The following is a 22133-nucleotide window of genomic DNA, read 5'->3' on the forward strand; positions in this document are numbered from 1 at the left end:
CTGATAAAGGGTTAATATCTAAAATATTAACTTCCTTTTTTCTGATCAATCAATAACCTACAAATTTTCCTTTCCTTTAAAATTTTTGGTGGCTGTCATGCTACCTTCAGATTTTCCTTTCCTTTAGATTTTGGTAGCTGTGATGCTTCACACAAAACTGCTCACCTGATTCTAGACATTTCCTTATACATTAATTAGTAGTTTCTTCTGAACCCTATCCCAAGTCCAGCTCATTCCCTTAGCTTAGTTGCTATCCTTCTATGTGTACTAATTTCTTAGGGCTGCTGTAACAAATTAACACTAACTGGATGGTTTAAAAGAAAAAAAAACTGTTCCTTCACAATTCTGAAGGCTAGAACTGTGAAATCAAAGTGTCTACAGGGCTATTATTCCTCTCAAGTCTCTAGGGAGAAAGTTTTCCTTGCCTGTTCTACCTTTGGGTGATTGCCGGAAATCTAATTCTTCCTTGACTTGCATACATATCAGTCTAATATTCTGCTTCTCCATATCTGTGTCCAAATGTCCCTATTTTTAGAAGGACACTAGTTATTGGTTTTAGAGCCAGCCCCAGTCCAGTATAACTTCATCTTAACTTGATTACATCTGCGAGGACCCTATTTCCCAAAAAGGGCACATTCACAGGTACCAGAGGTTAGAGATTCAGTGTATATTTTTGGAGGACACAATTCAACACATTACACTTTGACACATAACTCTTTCAGGCCTGACCTCATAAACTGAAATCAGCAACCCATGCCACTTCCAATCAGTGCTACAACCATCTATCCAGTATGATTATTTAATGCTCAGTTATTTGGCAAGAACTGGAGTTAAGTCAAGGTGCCAGCATTTCTAGAGTTATTCTAGTTACTGGAAAATCTTCTGATCCATTTCTGACACATGACCCCATTTACAAATTGTGGCATGCTCAATAAAATTGAAGTAACCTTAAACACATGAGATTAAAACCTATCAGCCTTAGGGCACCTGGGTGGCTCAGTCAGTTGAGCATCTGACACTTGATTTCAGCTCATTGTTTGTGGGATTGAGCCCCATGTTGGGCTATGCACGGAGCCTGCGTGGGATTCTCTCTCTCCCTCTCTCTCTGCCTCTCCCCTGCTAATTCCCTCTCTCTCTCTCTCTCTCTCTCTCTTTCTTTCTCTCTCTCAAAATAAATAAATATTTTTAAAAAACTATCAGCCTTATCAGTGGGGAAAAATAGAGAAGTGCTGACACTCTTATGTAGCATGTAACATTAGTGGTAATGGTAGAGAATTCTTTTCCTTTTGATTTTCTTTGATCAGTTGGCTTTGTTTTGATGAGAGGACTTGTAAGAATCATCTAAAAATAGTATTCATATATTTCAAAGTGGATACTTTATAAAAGAGATTTGACAACAAACAAGTAATATATTTAAGGATCACATTTCTGAAATCAATCTTTTGCATTTACTCACTTGACAGGTTACCCAAGATATTAACAATACTATTGAGACACACCACCCCTCATTTGATCATTCTATAAGTAAAAAAGTGTTGCTGTCTTTCACATGAGATCTGTGATTAGTGACAGTCCTTTACAGCTATGGCAACAAATCCACAAATTAGGTGGCTTAAAACAACAGAAATTTATTCTCTTATGTTTCTCAAGGCCAGAAGTCTGTAAGGCCATTCCTCCTCTGAAGGCCCTAGGAAAGAATCCTTTCTTCTCTCTTCCTAGATTCTAGTTGTTGCCAGCAATCCTTGGAATCCCTTAGCTTGTAGTTGCATCACTCCAATTTCTCCTGTCTTCACATGGCCATCCTCCCTTTGTGTGTGTGTCTGTGTCTCTGTGTCTGAATCTCCCTCCCCTTTCTCTTACCAAGGCAGCAATCATTGGCCGCTTTAATGCAGTATGACCTCATTTAACTTGATTACATGTGCAAAGACCTTATTTTCAATTAAGGTCACATTCTGAAGTTATTAGTTAGCCTAAATTTGGGGGAGACTGTAATTCACTACAGCCCCCAAATCAACTATTCTTCTAGAAAAGGCGTTATGTTTTAAGTTGAAGCTTAACTCATATCAACACAAAACTGAATTTTGGGGGCTCCTGGGTGGCTCAGTCAGTTGAGCACCTGACTCTTGATTTTGGCTCAGGTAATGATCTAACAGTTCGTGAGTTCAAGCCCCACATTAGTCTCTGTCCTGACAGTGCAGAGCCTACTTGGGATTCTCTCTCTCCCTCTCTCTCTCTCTCTCTCTCTAAATAAACTTTAAAAAACGGAACTTTTTTTCTATGACTACAAGTTGAAATATGTTAAAAGGCACCAGCCACACAATGATAATTCATATTCCAAACATCTGTGTCCATTTTTGAAAATTATAAATCTATAACTTGTATTTGCATTTAGGATAAGATTAAATTTTGGAACTCATAACATTTGCAATAAGAAAGAATCTTTCAGAACTTCTTCCTTTCATAAATATCATTGGTTCTTAGGACTGAGGGTATACCAAACAGTTTACAGTCATTGAATTACTTATGTATCACTCTTACCTATGATCATTATGGAAAAACCTGTTTAGTGTATATGAGGGTCCAGTGGAAAGATGTATCTGTTTAATACCACATAATCAGTTGAAAAAATGTTGAGTATTAACATCTCCTTTTTTCCTATCTTCAATCTGAAATTTTTATTTTCCATTTAGATTCTCTGGTGCCACGTAAACCTAGACTAAATATACTAAGAAAGCAGTACCTTCAAATGGCCAATTATGTCCACTGTTTAATACAAACACAAAAAAGCAAAAATACTGCATAAATCTGCTTGATCTTTCAAGTCAGTTGGTTGGAGTTTCTTTAAAATATTCACAATTTGATTTTTCTGTTCTCTATGTAGTACCTGATATTTCATCTCTGTGTAATATGCTATATTCCATAATAGGCTACAATGTTTTAACTTAATTAATTAATTAATTTAAAATTTTTAATTCCAGTTAACACACATTGTTATATTAGTTTCAGATGTGCAATATAGTGATTCAATGATTCTATATATTACTCAGTGCATCAAGATAAGTGTACTCCTAATCCCCTTTACCTGTTTTACCCACCTTGCCACCCACCTCCCCTCTGATAACCATCAGTTTGTTTTCTATAGTTGGGAGTCTGTTTCTTGGTTTGCCTCTGTCTCTCTTTTTTTTCACTTTACTCATTTTTTTATTTCTTAAATTCCACATATGAATTAAATCTTATGGTATTTGCTTTTCTCTGACTGACTTATTTCACTTAGCAGTATACTGTATCCATTCATCCATTGATGCCTGCTTCTTGATTATATAGATGGCATTTAATGTTTATTACTCTCCTGTGTTTCAGGGACTCCATGAAAAAACTGGTGCATTTACAGCTGTTAAAGTGATGAATGCTCGTAAGGTAATGTATCTTATCCATATATTGTTCAATTTAATGGTATCCTATGGACTTAGATACACAGTTCAGAAAATATTGTATTTGTTTTTCATCATTATTATACATAATTATAATTATGTTGATCTAGATTTATTATATGTGTCATTTAATATTATTTCTATCCATAGTATATTATCTTTATTATTGATTTATTGCAGTTACACATAAAAATGTTTCACTCACAACAAAAAGTCTACATATTTTGGTATTCTATAAGAATAAGGAAAATATCTATATTCCTGTATATTTCTAATTTATTATCTGTTTCTAAGGATAGCAAAGAGGAGATTTCCTCTAATGTTGTGTTAATCCTTCTGTGTTCGATCATATACTTTTCCCTGTCCAATCTTTCCTTTTGAGAATTGAGGCCATTAGACTCTCGATGACAGGTAGAAGGAAAGAAATTGTCAGAGATGCACATTTTTCAGACATTTTCTGACAGATGAGCAAGAGAGACAGTTTAATTGGCATTGTTCCTGCTAATATTTATAAAGTTGCGTCATGGTTCATAACATATTGTCCTGGAATTTGCTAAGTACTGATTTCTGTCTTCTTTCTTTAGCATGAGTGCCTCACTTTCTCTAGATAATATTAGCATGAACATAGCAAAAGTCAAAAAAATTTCACTTCACTATACCTTAAAGAAAAATTCTCAAATGTTATGTTTGAAAAATTATACATATTCACTGAACCATTGTCAATGCCATAAACTGTTATTTTCCAATTTGTGCAAGGAGTGAATTGCTGAAACTATTTAAAGAGCTGCATGCTTTTTATTTTGCCAGTAAATGTCAAATGTTGCAAACCAATGTTAATTTTAAGGGATTTTGAGGTTTTGTGGATTTATTTTGCCCTACAAATCATGGCTTCCAAATAATCAGCCCAGTACTTTTTTAGTGAGACTATCTAACATACTTATTATCCTTGTTTTGACTTGAGAGACCTTTGACTGACATTTAATCTACATTTTAGATACTCTAACTTTTGAAATATTTAAAACTCATTTTCATACCATAGATAGTTTCAATTATTGTGTTTTGTAAGGAAAAATAGCACTTTACTAACATCAAATTGTAATTTTTCCATTAATATGGTAGTTAAATCTGTTATTTTGAATTTGGTTTCTGTATATATAAGAATCTGATTTTTAAGTAAAATTATTAGTGAAAATTGAAAGAAGAATAATATTATGTCACTCTTACATTTAATGCCCAAAGAACACAAATTATTTAAGAATAAATCATTTTCAAAGTGTACTAGTAGGTCTAATAACATTTTGTTCTTGGTTTTGCAGACCGCTTTACCTGAAATAGGAAGACGAGTGAGAGTGAATAAATATCAAAAGTCTGTTGGATGGAGATACAGCGTGAGTACGGAAAGTCTCCTTTAGCTCCCAAGTTGTCTTTCCTTTAATTTTCACCTTTAAACTAACCCTTGTATCATTATCTTTAGAAGGCCATAACTAAAATATTCTTGCCTGGAGCTCTGGGCTGATGGCTCAGAGCCTGGAGCCTGTTTCTGATTCTGTGTCTCCCTCTCTCTCTGCCCCTCCCCCCGTTCATGCTCTGTCTCTCTCTGTCTCAAAAATAAATAAACGTTAAAAAAAATTTTTAAAATATTCTTGCCTGGAAGTGATAACATATTATCTTTTAACACATTCACATAGATCAATCATTATATTTGAACACTAACACCGTCAGAAATTAGGGGCTAGAAGAAACAGTTCCCTGAACAGGTAAGTGTTGAAAGCAGGTGAAAGATTAATTATATCCACAGAGTATAGAGCACTCTAGTTGAGTAGCAACAAAGGAGATGATGAAACCAAGAGCAAATTTTGCCTTAAATTGGCCCTGGTAAGGTCTTTTTTATACCTTTTACATGGTATTCCAGACTGATTGGCTATTCCCCCATTATGATTCTAAGAAACATTGCTATTGTATATGAGTTAAATGAGGACTACTCCTTTTTTTATTGTAAGAACAATAGCAGACAGAAAACCACAGCTATCCAACATAAAAGTCTTCAGATATCTGGCACAGTACTTGAATACATAAAGGAGTGGAAATGCTTTGTACTTGAAGTTCTATAACTTCCTTACAAAGCACTCTCTATGACTAATAATTTGCTAGCTCTAGAATACAATCATACAAAGAAAATTCTTCTTCAGTAGATGTTGGTGACCTATCAAAATATTGTGTGAGCCTAAAAGCAGAATTCCTATTCTTATCAATTTTATTAAAACTTTTTTAACTGTTTATTTATTTTTGAGGGAGAGAGAACATGAGCAGGAGAGGGGCAGAGAGAGAGGGAGACACAGAATCTGAAGCAAGCTCCAGGTTCTGAGCTGTCCGCACAGAGCCCAACGGGGGGCTCGAACCCTCTAACCGAGAGATCATAACCTGAGCTGTAGTCGGATGTTTAACTGACTGAGCCACCCAGGCACCCCATTATCAATTTTGTTAATTGACCTTTTTTTTCTTACACTTCTCCTCAGCTATCTGGTATTCAAATATTTCAACCTTTTGTGTCTTAATAAATATGCTTTCAGGATTTAGGATAACTTTTCCCATTAACCCAATCACATTCAGAGAAAGTTTGTATTTATATTAGAAAGGTATTGGTAAACAGTTTCATGATTGATCTAGTAAGTACCAGGCTCCTGTTTTGTTTACAATGTATCTCTGGAATCAAAGCCTATCCAAATAAAACAGGTAGTATTGATTAATCTAACACACTTTGGTAGATCAAGAAGCTGCAAAGTGTAAGGTATGAAAAATATAATTGATTAATTTGGTTTCATCACACATTTCTGTTAATAAGTTCCTTTAAAGATCTTCCCCAAACCCTCTCTGGTATTCTTTCCACAAGGAAAAATATTTTGGTTCTAGAATGGGGTGAAATTATAAAGGAAGTTGTCGTATCCTTGAGCTGTCTCTTTCTGACAAAAATTAGGATATTCAGGCCACGCTGGGACAACTGGCCCTGAGCCAGGAAATGCTATAGCATCATATTACTGAGATATTTGTGAGAGTTTTAAATTACCTACTTGGCCTGATGGATATAATGTACTTATGTGTTTCTCACAAGCTCAACTTCCTGTTAATTGAGAATGGCAAACACACTAATGCTTTTCAAACATATCTGATCTTGGTTTATTGGTTTTGGGAGAGTTTACATTTATGTGGGAAACTCACTCTTAAAAGTTTTTCTAGTTGGGAACTTTGAACTCTCTGATTATATATTTTAGTAAGAAAAATAACTGCTAGCTGATCAGTCAATTAGTATTTATAAATCATCTTGAATCCTTTGGGATAAGAAGGTTGTGACTTACACACACATCTCTTTGAGTCAGAGGTTTATGGAAATAGCAATAATGTGGAAGTCCAGACACACAAATCTAAATCCCAAGTCTACCACTAAACAGCTAAGAAATACTTGGGAAACAGGTCTTACTTCTCTAGGCCTCAGATTTCTCATACGTAAAATGCACCAGAATATTTGGCCTACTTATAAGCAGAGTTAAAAATATGGTCAAATGCAACTGCATAGCTGCCTTGAGCCCAGCCATTCTTCTATTCTTGCTTGTGGACATGACCTTTCTAACTCAGAAGGAAAAAAAAAGCTCTTTGATAATCAAACTACCAAACAAGTTAAAGGACTCAGGCTGGCCCCTGCTTCTCTTTTACATGTTCTTTGTGTTCTTACCCTCACACCATCATCTCATTCTTATTTACTGCACTCTTAATTAATTCATGTTCCTTTCAACCCAATGATGGTGGCTTGCTAGGTACTGACAATGCCCATGTACATATAGAATTGCTAGTTCCTGAGGTTTATTTCTATACAATGGCAGATGTTGTTACCATTTCAAAGGACAGCCATATCTGAGGTAAAGCAGAAAGTTCAAGGGTCCTACATGACAAGAATGAAAGTCACGAGGATCAATTTTTATCTTTGTAGAAAACAGGTTAAGGGAATTCAAAGAGAACTTATTAACTGAGCTTCCTTGGGAGGCTGGGATGACACTGGAACCTGGACTTCTATATGATTCTCATGCCACAAGTTAATTGTTTTATTTATTTCTGCCTTTATGACACAATAAATACAGAGAACCTGGAGAAACCAGGCCTCATCCCCTTCTCCCAAAGACAAATAGGTGTCTAGATTTTTTTTTAGTTGTTGAATATTTATGGGTAAATCCACTGGAAAATCCCAGAGAAATGTTAAAGAATGTTCTTCAGCTGCTAGCCATTTCTCTGAGATTTCAAACTTTTTATAAGGTATTATGAATACTTGGGGACATTTCAGAACCTAGTACATTGCCTTATATTTATTTTATAACTATTTTTTAAAGTCTAATTACACTATAGCTAAAGATTAAAAACATTTCCCATCTTTCCTACTGGGTCTGAGAGAATAAGCTAAGAAGGAAAATGATAACTGACTAGATATATTCAGCTACCTATTAATTTCAGCTAAAATATCTATTTCCCCCTGCCCCCAGGTCATCAAGCCAATATAATTGAAGGAAATTCTGGGGAGAACTAAAGATAAAGGTTAATTCCTTAATTTATTTTCATGCCAGTTGGCCCTTTCTGATTCATTGCCCGAAAGAAGTCAAAGGTATCCTTTTTCACTGGATTTCAGAATAGGAGCTCAACTGTATTTTTAATTTAAAAGTCTTCTTTTCTATTTTTAATTGTTGAGGAACCTCCATATTGTTTTCCACAGTGTCTATACAAACTTGAATTCCTGCCAACAGTGTGTGAGATTTCCTTTTTATCCATATCATTGTCAACACTTGTTATATCTTGTCTTTTTAATTTTAGCCATTCTACTGAATAAAATAAGTAGGACTGAGAAAGACAAATACCATATGATTTCATTCATATGGAATCTAAAAAAGGAAATGAATAGACAAAAACCAGAGTCAGACATAAATACAGAGAACAAAGTGATGGTTGACAAAGGGGAGGAGGTGGGGTAAAATGGATGAAGGGTAGTGGGAGATATTGACTTCCAGTTATGGATGAGTCAGTCACAGGGATGAAAAAGGTACAGAATTAAGGAATATAGTCAATTATATTGTAATAGTGTTGTATAGTGACAGATGGTAGTTACACTTGTGCTGAACATAGTATAACATATAGAGAAGTTGATTCACTATGTTATACACCTGAAACTAATGTAGCATTGTGTCAACTATACTCAAATAAAAAAATTAATAAAAAAATTATTTTTGGTCAAAAAAGTCTTTACATACTACAGCATATATTTATTTTGCACAATAACAGTACTCTTGAAAAGTTATATAAATGGAACCTTTATAGATGCAGTGAGAGAGCTTTTTTATTTACAATCAAATGAAATTTAGAGCTAGTAGGCATTCAAAAGACCCAGGTAGTGAATTCTTTTGTCAAGTGGGAGATCACTACCTGAGCCATTTTATATCACCTTCAACTTCATTATACACTATCCTGTATTCATCAATGATTGTGTCATTCATGTTTGTGAATCTTATTTCCTTGTATGTAAGTTCCTTTAAATTAGGAATATTATATCTAAATGCATAAACCAATGATATGCTCATCAGAAATTCCCAACAATTTAAGTTACTTTTTTGTAAGTTAATATTTTAAGATATTTTTCTCCAATGCATTGCATCTGTATACATATAAAGTGTGATGATTTTTAAATTATTGAGAAGCAAAAAGCTGTTTTTAGATTGGCTACGAATAGTTACAGATGGATTATGGAAACTACCTAGTTGTCACGGTACAAGGGGACAGCTGAATCTTTAGGGAGAGAGAATAGCTTCCCATTTCACTCCACTATAACAAATGTGATGAAAGTAAAAGCTGATGTTGTAGATTAGGGTAAAAAGTGGAGAAAGGTGTACAGTTCTGATAACACTAATGCAAGTGAGAAGGTGAAGTAACATAGATACTGTATGATAATACCTTACATTTATAGCATTCTTCTTTCAAGAACTTCAAAGAACTTTAAATATATTGTCCTATTTGGTTCTACTAATATTCCATTTAGATAGGTAATGGCTGCCAACTTCCATCAGACTTCTGAGGACAAATTCAACCTTGGGAAAATTAAGTAAATTTCCAACTTTTAGCTATTTGTTCTAAAACCCATGTGTCCTTATGCTCAGTGTAGATGCCCTTTTCTGATGACATCACACTGTCTTCTTCTAGAAATAGCTCTTAAAATTATGTATTCTACCTTAGTGAACCCATCCAAAAAAGATAGCTTCAGTTATCACTATAGAGATAATTCTCAAAAACATACCTTTAGCCCTGACCTATACCCTGAGTGGCAGCCTTGTATCTTTATTCAATGTAGTTGTACACATCCATAGAAAGGAAGTGCATTTATTCTTATTGATGTAGAAATGTGTGCTTTGGGTATTGAATAAGACATGTGAGTTGCAGAGTAGTGAAATATATATATTCTGCAGGAATAAAAATGTCTGGAGGAATATACACTCAACTGTTACCATTGGTAGGAAGAAATGTTCAGTGATTGTGGAGTACTTACATATTTTATTTCATATATGTAAATATATTTTATCCATATGTATCCTGTTGTGGTTAAGAAAATAAATGACTTTAAGCATATCTTTTAAAAAAATTAGCACAGATCAAACCAGTACCTTTGAAATGCAGTGAGTCAGAGGGGCACCTGGGTGGCTCAGTTGGTTAAGCACCCAACTCTTGATTTCAGCTCAGGTCATGATCTCACAGTCTGTGAATTCAAGCCTCACCTCAGGCTCTGTGCTGACAGTGTGGAGCCTGCTTGGGATTCATTATCTCTCTCTCTGTCTCTCTCTCTCTCTCTCTCTCTCTCTTCAAAAATAAATAAATAAACATTTAAAAAAATGCAATGAGTCACAAACCAAGTCAGTGTGGTTACATGTATAAGGATAGATACACAGATCAATGGAATAGCACTATTTCCATATACCTATGGTCAAGTGATTTTTGACAACATAGCAAAGACAATACATGGGGAAAAAATAGTCTTTTCAACAAATGATGCTGAGATAAGTAGATATCCAAATGTAAAAGAATGAACTTAGACCCCTACTTTATTTAACAATTAAGGGGCGCCTGGGTGGCTCAGTCAGTTGGGCGACCTACTTGACTCAGATCATGATCTCACAGATCTTGAGTTTGAACCCTGCATCAGACTCTGTGCCGACAGCTCAGAGCCTGGAGCCTGCTTCCAATTCTGTGTCTTCCTCTCTCTCTCTCTGCCCCTCCCTTGCTCTACGTTCTGTCTCTCTTTTTCAAAAATAAATAAACATTAAAAAAAATTGAAAATTAACTCAAAATGATCAAATACCTAAATGTGAGAACTAAAACTATAAAATGCTTATTAGAAGAAAACATTGGGATAAATATTCATGACCTTAGTTTTGGCAATGGATTTTTAGATATGACACCAAAAGTATAAGCAATAAAATAAGAAATCAATAAATCAGACTTTATTAAAATTAAAAACTTTATTTCTCAAAGAACACTATCAAGATAGTGAAAAGACAACCCACAGAATGGGACAAAATGTTTGCAAATCAAATACCTTATAAAGTACTTGGGTCTAAGATGTATAAATAAATCTTACAATTCAATAATGAAAAGACAACGTAATTAGAAAACAGGGGCAAAGATTTTCAACTAGACATTCCTCTGAAGATCATATACAAATGGCCAATGAGCACATGAACAGATCATTAATATGATCAGTCATCAGGGAATTTTAAGCCAAAACTACAGTGAGATACCACTTGACACCCACTAGGATAGTTATAATAATAAAACAGAAAATAATATGTGTTGATGAGGGTATGGAGAAATTGGAATCATTATTGCTGCTGGGAATGTAAATAGGTGCAGCACCGTGGAAATGATTTGGCATTTCATCAAAATGTTAAATACAGAGTTACTATTTGACCTAATAATTTCACTTCTATGTATATACCAAAAAGAAATAAATATATATATTCACCAAAAAGAAATAAAAGTATATATTCAAATAAAAACTTGATATGAATGCTCACAGCAGCATTATTAATAATAGCCAAAAGAGAGAACTAACCCAAATGTCTATCAGTTAATAAATGGAAATGAAAATGAATAAAATAATGATATATTTTGCAATATGGGCAAAACTTGGGAAAAAAGTTAGTCACAAAAGTCCACATATGAAATGATTTTCATTTATATAAAATGTCCAGGATAGATACATCTGTAGAAATAGAAAATATATTAGTGGTTCATTAAAGCTGGTATGTGTTTGTAGGAGAATTTGTGTGTGATAACTAAAGGGTATAAGGTTTCCTTTTGGGGTGATAAAAATATTTTAAAATGGATTGTGGTGATGGTTACATAATTCTGTTAATATACTAAACACCATTGAATTTTCACTTTAAATGGACGAGTTGTATGGCATGTAAATTATATTCCAATAAAACAGTTACAAAATAAACAAAATGTAATGATTCTTTTCAGTGAAAACTTTATACAATGGCCATTGCTGCTGGTGTAGGGATCACACTTTCAGAACCACTAAATTAAAAGATCTTCAATTAAGCTTTATTTTCTCCAGAATTCCCGGTTAACCAGAGATCTCCATTCTCTGATAATTCTAGTTGAGATTATATTATAAATTGCTGTGGGGTATAATGGGTGGCCATAGAATTTCCTTTGCTCTACTCTAGTTTAGGATCCCATAGTTATTAACTGGCATAGTTTAGGAACTTTATTGTCTATTGTTTATTCTGCAGGATGAAGAAGAGGATCTTAGGACTGAACTCAACCTTTTAAAGAAGTACTCTTTCCACAAAAACATTGTGTCCTTCTATGGTGCTTTTTTCAAGCTGAGCCCCCCCGGCCAGAGGCACCAACTTTGGGTATGTATTTAACCTTGATCTTATTTCCTAAGACTAAATCTCACTTGAGGAAATACATTTTCACAAGCTGAGATGCACTTTTGTGCACTTACAGGAATACTTAAACACTCCACTGCTCAAAGTAGTATGACAAAATGTGTTCTGATTCCTGGAGATGGGAGTAATAAAGTATGGAAAAGTAGCATAAGTTCCTGGCAAGGGTCTTCAGGGTAAAATAGAGGAGGACTCAAATGAACACTGGGAATATCTAACATGTTTCTTTTTAAATATCGTTTTGCTGCTTTTAACTTTTTCTGTATATTTGCTGGTAAATTAGAGGTATGGCTAAGGAGACTACCTGATGGACTTGCAAATAATGACTGGATAAGTATTAATTCTAATTAGCATTCAGCATGAACATATGGATGCATTTAAGTTTTTCTAAGGAAATGCACTTATGTTTAAACATAACTCCCGGAAGTTTTTTTCTAATTTGTTAGTTGACTTATCTTTTTCTTAGTCTACTTATACCTATACTGTCACAAATTAAAGATCAATGAGATATAAATTGTATAGGGTAACTAAAACATAAGCTACAGTTACCAGAATGTTGCTGCCTCCCACTATGGCAGAAATAGTCAAATAACAAGAAAATGAGCTCTGGTCAGAGATATGTTTATTTCAAAAGGAATATTTAGAACAGAAGTGGGGTCAGTGTCCAATTGCTAGCTACATTTCCATTTCCATTTCAAGTCAAGAATAGTATTTTTTTTTCAAAATAATAACTAAGAATTTTAAGAACCTTCAGTTGTCAAGGAAAGATTGTTCCACTTTACATAACGGACTTTAGGAAGCAGGGCAGTGGACATTATAGAAATATTTTCAACAAGGAACTGAATTGAAATAGTGGTTCTCAAACTTTAGTGTGCATCCGAATCTCCTGGAAAGCCTGATAAAACACAGATTGCTGAGCTCTACCTATAGGGTTACTGATTCCATTGGTGTGGGGTGTGGGCCCATGAATTTGCACTTTTTAACAACCGATGATGATGTTTATGCTACTGGTCTGGGTACCACACTTTCAAAACCACCAAATTAAACATCTTCACTTTAATCCCATTTTATTCCAAATGTCCAGTTAAGTAAATCTTCTTTTATCTGACAACTCCAGTTGGCATTTCATTAAATATTGCTGTACACCTTTAATGACTATTGGTATATTTTTGGCATACAATATTTGTCTTTTAATATAATTTTACTTACAATTTTTTTCCTCTTGCCTGTATGGCAGTCTCCTTATCAGATGTATTTATCAGTACTCAATTCATTCAATTATTCAACATATTTATTCAAAACCATCTATTTGCCAGGTCTTCTGCTATTTTATGAGATTACATGGATAAGCTGAACAAACATGTCCCGGACTGTTGGAACTTACAGTCCATTTGCAATGACCAGTATCAGTCAAATAATCACACAAATGAGTATATAATTGGTCAGAAGGGAAATAACATGCTTCTATGTGGGCAAATAGCATGCTTCTATGTGGGCAAATAACAAAGGTATCTAAGTTAAGTAGGGAATGAGAAACTCTTCGTTAATAAACTTTTTTTTGAACTGAGATCTGAAGAATGAATAAATTATTTGTGGAGGCAAGAGTTTTCATGAGACCATTTACACTGTCTTGCCCATATAAATCAAAACAAATAGGAAGTAAGTAAATGACTAAATGATTACCATTTATAAAGTGTATGTGCCAGACATCATGCTTACAAAGCTGGGAAAATAATTGCAAATGTCTTTATGTTCCTTTAAGACTAGAGTGCTTCTCCACATCCTCTCCAGCATCTATAGTCTCCTGATTTGTTCATTTTGGCCACTCTGACTGGCGTGAGGTGATACCTGAGTGTGGTTTTGATTTGTATTTCCCTGATAAGGAGCGACGCTGAACATCTTTTCATGTGCCTGTTGGCCATCTGGATGTCTTCTTTAGAGAAGTGTCTATTCATGTTTTCTGCCCATTTCTTCACTGGGTTATTTGTTTTTCGGGTGTGGAGTTTGGTGAGCTCTTTATAGATTTTAGATACTAGCCCTTTGTCCAATATGTCATTTGCAAATATCTTTTCCCATTCCGTTGGTTGCCTTTTAGTTTTGTTGGTTGTTTCCTTTGCTGTGCAGAAGCTTTTTATCTTCATAAGGTCCCAGTAATTCACTTTTGCTTTTAATTCCCTTGCCTTTGGGGATGTGTCGAGTAAGAGATTGCTATGGCTGAGGTCAGAGAGGTCTTTTCCTGCTTTCTCCTCTAAGGTTTTGATGGTTTCCTGTCTCACATTCAGGTCCTTTACCCATTTTGAGTTTATTTTTGTGAATGGTGTGAGAAAGTGGTCTAGTTTCAACCTTCTGCATGTTGCTGTCCAGTTCTCCCAGCACCATTTGTTAAAGAGACTGTCTTTTTTCCATTGGATGTTCTTTCCTGCTTTGTCAAAGATGAGTTGGCCATACGTTTGTGGGTCTAGTTCTGGGGTTTCTATTCTATTCCATTGGTCTATGTGTCTGTTTTTGTGCCAATACCATGCTGTCTTGATGATGACAGCTTTGTAGTAGAGGCTAAAGTCTGGGATTGTGATGCCTCCTGCTTTGGTCTTCTTCTTCAAAAGTACTTTGGTTATTCGGGGCCTTTTGTGATTCCATATGAATTTTAGGATTGCTTGTTCTAGTTTCGAGAAGAATGCTGGTACAATTTTGATTGAGATTGCATTGAATATGTAGATAGCTTTGGGTAGTATTGACATTTTGACAATATTTATTCTTCCAATCCATGAGCATGGAATGTCTTTCCATTTCTTTAAATCTTCTTCAATTACCTTCATAAGCTTTCTATAGTTTTCCGCATACAGATCCTTTACATCTTTGGTTAGATTTATTCCTAGGTATTTTATGCTTCTTGGTGCAATTGTGAATGGGATCAGTTTCTTTATTTGTCTTTCTGTGGCTTCATTGTTAGTGTATAAGAATGCAACTGAATTCTGTACATTGATTTTGTATCCTGCAACTTTGCTGAATTCATGTATCAGTTCTAGCAGACTTTTGGTGGAGTCTATTGGATTTTCCATGCATAATATCATGTCATCTGCAAAAAGCGAAAGCTTGACTTCATCTTTGCCAATTTTGATGCCTTTGATTTCCTTTTGTTGTCTGATTGCTGATGCTAGAACTTCCAGCACTATGTTAAACAACAGTGGTAAGAGTGGGCATCCCTGTCGTGTTCCTGATCTCAGGGAAAAAGCTCTCAGTTTTTCCCCGTTGAGGATGATGTTAGCTGTGGGCTTTTCATAAATGGCTTTTATGATCTTTAAGTATGTTCCTTCTATCCCGACTTTCTCAAGGGTTTTTATTAAGACGGGGTGCTGAATTTTGTCAAAGGCCTTTTCTGCATCGATTGACAGGATCATATGGTTCTTCTCTTTTTTTTTTTTTTTTTGTTAATGTCATGTATCACGTTGATTGATTTGCGAATGTTGAACCAGCCCTGCATCCCAGGAATGAATCCCACTTGATCATGGTGAATAATTCTTTTTATATGCTGTTGAATTCGATTTGCTAGTAGCTTATTGAGAATTTTTGCATCCATATTCATCAGGGATATTGGCCTGTAGTTCTCTTTTTTTACTGGGTCTCTGTCTGGTTTAGGAATCAAAGTAATACTGGCTTCATAGAATGAGTCTGGAAGTTTTCCTTCCCTTTCTATTTCTTGGAATAGCTTGAGAAGGATAGGTATTATCTCTGCTTTAAACGTCTGGTAGAACTCCCCTGGGAAGCCATCTGGTCCTGGACTCTTATTTGTTGGGAGATTTTTGATAACCGATTCAATTTCTTCGCTGGTTATGGGTCTGTTCCAGCTTTCTATTTCCTCCTGTTTGAGTTTTGGAAGAGTGTGGGTGTTCAGGAATTTGTCCATTTCTTCCAGGTTGTCCAATTTGTTGGCATATAATTTTTCATAGTATTCCCTGATAATTGTTTGTATCTCTGAGGGATTGGTTGTAATAATCCCATTTTCATTCATGATTTGATCTATTTGGGTCATCTCCCTTTTCTTTTTGAGAAGCCTGGCTAGAGGTTTGTCAATTTTGTTTATTTTTTCAAAAAACCAACTCTTGGTTTCGTTGATCTGCTCTCCAGTTTTTTTAGATTCTATATTGTTTATTTCTGCTCTGATCTTTATTATTTCTCTTCTTCTGCTGGGTTTAGGCTGCCTTTGCTGTTCTGCTTCTATTTCCTTTAGGTGTGCTGTTAGATTTTGTATTTGGGATTTTTCTTGTTTCTTGAGATAGGCCTGGATTGCAATGTATTTTCCTCTCAGGACTGCCTTCGCTGCATCCCAAAGCGTTTGGATTGTTGTATTTTCATTTTCATTTGTTTCCATATATTTTTTTAATTTCTTCTCTAATTGCCTGGTTGACCCACTCATTCGTTAGTAGGGTGTTCTTTAACCTCCATGCTTTTGGAGGTTTTCCAGACTTTTTCCTGTGGTTGATTTCAAGCTTCATAGCATTGTGGTCTGAAAGTATGCATGGTATAATTTCAATTCTTGTAAACTTATGAAGGGCTGTTTTGTGACCCAGTATATGATCTATCTTGGAGAATGTTCCATGTGCACTCGAGAAGAAAGTATATTCTGTTGCTTTGGGATGCAGAGTTCTAAATATATCTGTCAAGTCCATCTGATCCAATGTCTCATTCAGGGCCCTTGTTTCTTTATTGACCGTGTGTCTAGATGATCTATCCATTTCTGTAAGTGGGGTGTTAAAGTCCCCTGCAATTACCACATTCTTCTCAATAAGGTTGCTTCTGTTTATGAGTAATTGTTTTATATATTTGGGGACTCCGGTATTTGGCGCATAGACATTTATAATTGTTAGCTCTTCCTGATGGATAGACCCTGTAACTATTATATAATGTCCTTCTTCATCTCTTGTTACAGCCTTTAATTTAAAGTCTAGTTTGTCTGATATAAGTGTGGCTACTCCAGCTTTCTTTTGGCTTCCAGTAGCATGATAAATAGTTCTCCATCCCCTCACTCTGAATCTAAAGGTGTCCTCAGGTCTAAAATGAGTCTCTTGTAGACAGCAAATAGATGGGTCTTGTGTTTTTGTCCATTCTGATACCCTATGTCTTTTGGTTGGTGCATTTAATCCATTTACATTCAGTGTTATTATAGAAAGATACGGGTTTAGAGTCATTGTGATGTCTGTATGTTTTATGCTTGTAGTGATGTCTCTGGTACTTTGTCTCACAGGGTCCCCCTTAGGATCTCTTGTAGGGCTGGTTTAGTGGTGACAAATTCCTTCAGTTTTTGTTTGTTTGGGAAGACCTTTATCTCTCCTTCTATTCTAAATGACAGACTTGCTGGATAAAGGATTCTCGGCTGCATATTTTTTCTGTCTAGCACACTGAAAATCTCATGCCAATTCTTTCTGGCCTGCCAAGTTTCAGAAGAGAGATCAGTCACGAGTCTTATAGGTCTCCCTTTATATGTGAGGGCACGTTTACCCCTTGCTGCTTTCAGAATTTTCTCTTTATCCTTGTATTTTGCCAGTTTCACTATGATATGTCGTGCAGAAGATCAATTCAAGTTACGTCTGAAGGGAGTTCTCTGTGCCTCTTGGTTTTCAATGCCTTTTTCCTTCCCCAGATCCGGGAAGTTCTCAGCTATTATTTCTTCAAGTACCCCTTCAGCACCTTTCCCTCTCTCTTCCTCCTCTGGGATACCAATTATGCGTATATTATTTCTTTTTAGTGTATCACTTAGTTCTCTAATTTTCCCCTCATACTCCTGGATTTTTTTATCTCTCTTTTTCTCAGCTTCCTCTTTTTCCATAACTTTATCTTCTAGTTCACCTATTCTCTCCTCTGCCTCTTCCATCCGAGCCGTGGTGGTTTGCATTTTGTTTTCCATTTCCTTTAAAGCGTTTTTCAGCTCCTCGTGACTGTTCCTTAGTCCCCTGATGTCTGTAGCAAGAGATTCTCTGCTGTCCTGTATGCTGTTTTCCAGCCCAGCGATTAATTTTATGACTATTATTCTAAATTCACTTTCTGTTATATTATTTAAATCCTTTTTGATCAGCTCATTAGCTGTTGTTATTTCCTGGAGATTCTTCTGAGGGGAATTCTTCCGCTTGGATTTTGGATAGTCCCTGGCGTGGTGAGGACCTGCAGGGCACTTCCCCTGTGCTGTGGTGTATAACTGGAGTTGGTGGGCAGGGCCGCAGTCCGACCTGATGTCTGCCCCCAGCCCACCGCTGGGGCCACAGTCAGACTGGTGTGTGCTTTCTCTTCCCCTCTCCTAGGGGCGGGATTCACTGTGGGGTGGCGTGGCCCATCTGGGCTACTTGCACACTGCCAGCCTTGTGATGCTGGGAATCTGTTGTATTAGCTGGGGTGGGTAGGCAAGGTGCACAGGGGCAGGAGGAGCAGGCTTAGCTTGCTTCTCCTTAGGTGATCCACTTCAGGAGGGGCCCTGTGGCAGCGGGAGGGAGTCAGATCAGCTGCCGGAGGTTTGGCTCCGCAGAAGCACAGAGTTGGGTGTTTGTGCCGAGTGAGCAAGTTTCCTGGCAGGAACTGGCTCCCTTTGGGATTTTGGCTGGGGGATGGGCGGGGGAGATGGCGCTGGCGAGAGCCTTTGTTCCCCACCAAACTGAGCTCTGTCGTCCAGGGGCTCAGCAGCTCTCCCTCCCTTTGTCCTCCAGCCTTCCCGCTTTCTGAGCAGAGCTGTTAACTTATGACCTCCCAGACGCTAAGTCGCGCTTGCTGTGGGAACACAGTCGTCAGGCCTCTCCGCTTTTGCCAGCCAGACTCGGGGGCTCTGTTTGGCCGGCGAGCCGCCCCTCCGCCCCGGCTCCCTCCCGCCAGTCCGTGGAGCGCGCACCGCCTCGCCGCCCTTCCTATCCTCTTCCGTGGGCCTCTCGTCCTTGCTTGGCTCCGGTGACTCTGTTCTGCTAATCCTCTGGCGGTTTTCTGGGTTATTTAGGCAGGTGTAGGTGGAATCTAAGTGATCAGCAGGACGCGCGGTGAGCCCAGCGTCCTCCTACACCACCATCTTCCCTCAATTCTCTCTGTTTTGTTGTATTTATAAAGAGGTTTTGACATGGGCACTAATGCAGAAACCTGTGCCTAAGAAAAGTTTGTTGGGTTGATTATAATAGATATATTCTCTTTTACATTGTCCAGGCCTCTAGCCAGCTAATATAGGAAAGGAAATTTACTAGTTTAGTACCTGATTAATTGATGGCAAAAAGATAAATTTTCTGAGAAATTTTTATTAATAAAGTAACATCTGAACAAGATGGTTTCAGTGATAATATCCTTAAAATAAGTTTCCTTAGTAGTAAATTCATTTGGGAAAAAATGCCCTATAGGAATACAATTGATAGTTTACCCCCTTGAAATTGTAGTTTGCCACTATCTCAGGAAACAATAATTTAAAATTTAGAATTTAGAAACAAAAACAAAACAACAATAACAAACAAATTTAGTCTTAATGTTGAAGTGCAAATTCTTTTGAGATCCTTCTATCCTGCTTCTTCACTTGCAATCAAATTGTTCCTTCAATGATCTTTTCTGTTGCACTCCAAGCATCACTCAGGCTTGTCTCCTGCACAAGCTTTCTACAGGAATATAATCATTCTTTTTTCAATAAACTGAATGTTCTTCCTTCTCTTTATATCCAAACACTATCCTTCAAGGCTTAGCTCAAATTCTACCTCTTGGTTAAATATCCCTGGTGTGGTACCTGCCTTCCCTCCCTCCACTGATCTTTGGATAGGTTCCAACTCTTTAATTCCACTAGCCTTTAGAGACTCCCACCAGACAATTGAGCCAGTATTTGCAATGTCTTAATCCCTAACATTACATATAAATACAAGCCATATGGACTAAAACTCTCCAGATATTTTCATAGAATTACTTTCTAATTCTTGACACTTTGCTGACTTCCCTGCAGATGGTGATGGAGTTATGTGCAGCAGGCTCAGTCACTGATGTAGTAAGAATGACCAGAAATCAGAGTTTGAAAGAAGATTGGATTGCTTATATCTGCCGAGAAATCCTTCAGGTGAGACTTCATATAGTCATTCTCCCCTGCCTTGAAAATACCTGGGAGTAATATATGCAGTGTACTTTATACTTGCTCATACAGGTTGGTTTAAGAATTCTAAACATAATCTCTGGATCAGGATACCAAAAAAGACCTAAAGGCTTTAGAGAAAGCAGATTTTCAGGTGATGTCTATGTCCTTAACTTTAGATAGGTTGCAATACGGGTAACCAGGCCCTTCCAAGCCTTGCTCTTTAATGGTTCTGTCAGAGTTAGACTATTGTGTTCATTGGATCATAGAAATAACCAGTTGGAATATTTATTACATCATTCAGATTTTTAGAGTTCTTAAAAAAAAAAAAAAAGCTGCACTATATCGTTAGAGATTAAAAGTGAGACAAAAGTCCGTGTTTTACAGAATGGCCCCAAACCATCCATAACCATTTTGCAGACAGATATCCTATTTGAAGAATGCCCTACTTTTAAAGCTTGCTTCATTTTGAATACCAAGTTGGATGAGAACAATATTCTTGATCTGCCACACTCAAATTTTTCTGTGTGGCTTAGGTGCTTAGGGTCACCCGAGAAGGATATTAACAGAACTGAATCGGACCACTGATATACTGTTAGAATGTCCTTCCTCCCATCTTAATTGGATTCACTTGTGCTAATAGTGTAACTAGTTGAGTGCAAACTCTATACTGAGTTTAAATTCTGGTTCATGATGTATTAGCTGTGTGTCCTTGAATCAGTTACTTAATTTTTCCAAATCTCACTTTTCTTATCTATAATACGAGGTGATAGTAGTACCTTCCTCAAAGGATTGCAGTGACAGCTTCATAATTTCCTTCATGTAAAGCACTTAGCACAGTGCCTGGCAACAAAGTAAAACAAAATAAAGGATTCAATTAATATTAGCTGTTTTTACTGTTACTTCTGTTATTATTCCCCAGTTATTATCTGGAGCAATCTCACTGAAGCCAGGTCACAGGTTAGTCTTAGTGGTGAACAGGCTGGAGCCAACATAGTAAGCCAATACAAATTGCAGATGCTTTCAAAGGAATTTCCATAGTCCCCCAAATTCTCAGCCTACAAGGTTGACTAGAAAATATTCTGGATTAATGAAATGGTTGAATGAGGAATAGAGTAAAACAGTGGCTATTATATTTAAGGTGTCCAGGTCTTCACTCTTATTGTTAGTTGGAAAGATGGAGGCTAGAAAGGAAGGTAAACGGCCCAATGTATACAAACATTACTTTTTGGTATTCTTTTCCTTTCATGGGTGTCCTGATTTATTTTCCTTTCCTTATAGCCAAAAGCAGTATTTCTGGGAACTGGTTGTAGTAATTCCAGCCTAAAGAAAGAATTTTGTCTGAAAAAAGCAAATCTGGGCCATTTTTCTTACCAAAAGGTTTTCCAAAAATACTAAGAACAGTACCAGAAAGAGAGAAAATATATATACGGATGTGACTTTTTAAATAAATATACATTATCTATGTGCAGGGCTTAGCTCATCTTCATGCACACCGTGTAATTCACCGGGACATCAAAGGTCAGAATGTGTTACTGACTCATAATGCTGAAGTAAAACTTGGTAAGTTTGTTCTTGCAGTACTTTAAGTGGTGCCCAAAATATTTTAATGGAGAATAATCCTTTAAGATAACTATGTTTTTTTATAATTTCATT

The 22133-nt window shown here is 36.4% G+C and overlaps 1 protein-coding gene across 1 annotated transcript in view; it reads left to right on the plus strand.

The window, feature by feature from the left end:
- The window catches only part of NRK (Nik related kinase), a 166789-nt gene that overhangs the window by 81910 nt on the left and 62746 nt on the right, over positions 1-22133 (plus strand). Inside the window, exons 3-7 of the mRNA XM_047082137.1 lie at positions 3361-3417; positions 4748-4819; positions 12251-12376; positions 20355-20465; positions 21950-22040. Of these exons, the coding sequence (XP_046938093.1) occupies positions 3361-3417; positions 4748-4819; positions 12251-12376; positions 20355-20465; positions 21950-22040 (457 nt within the window). The remainder of the gene's footprint in view (positions 1-3360; positions 3418-4747; positions 4820-12250; positions 12377-20354; positions 20466-21949; positions 22041-22133) is intronic.

The sequence above is a fragment of the Lynx rufus genome, unplaced genomic scaffold (genome assembly GCF_022079265.1).
Source record: "Lynx rufus isolate CCGP_SWC_20201006 ecotype Redwood Valley unplaced genomic scaffold, mLynRuf1.p SCAF_19, whole genome shotgun sequence".
Classification (NCBI taxonomy): Eukaryota; Metazoa; Chordata; class Mammalia; order Carnivora; family Felidae; genus Lynx; species Lynx rufus.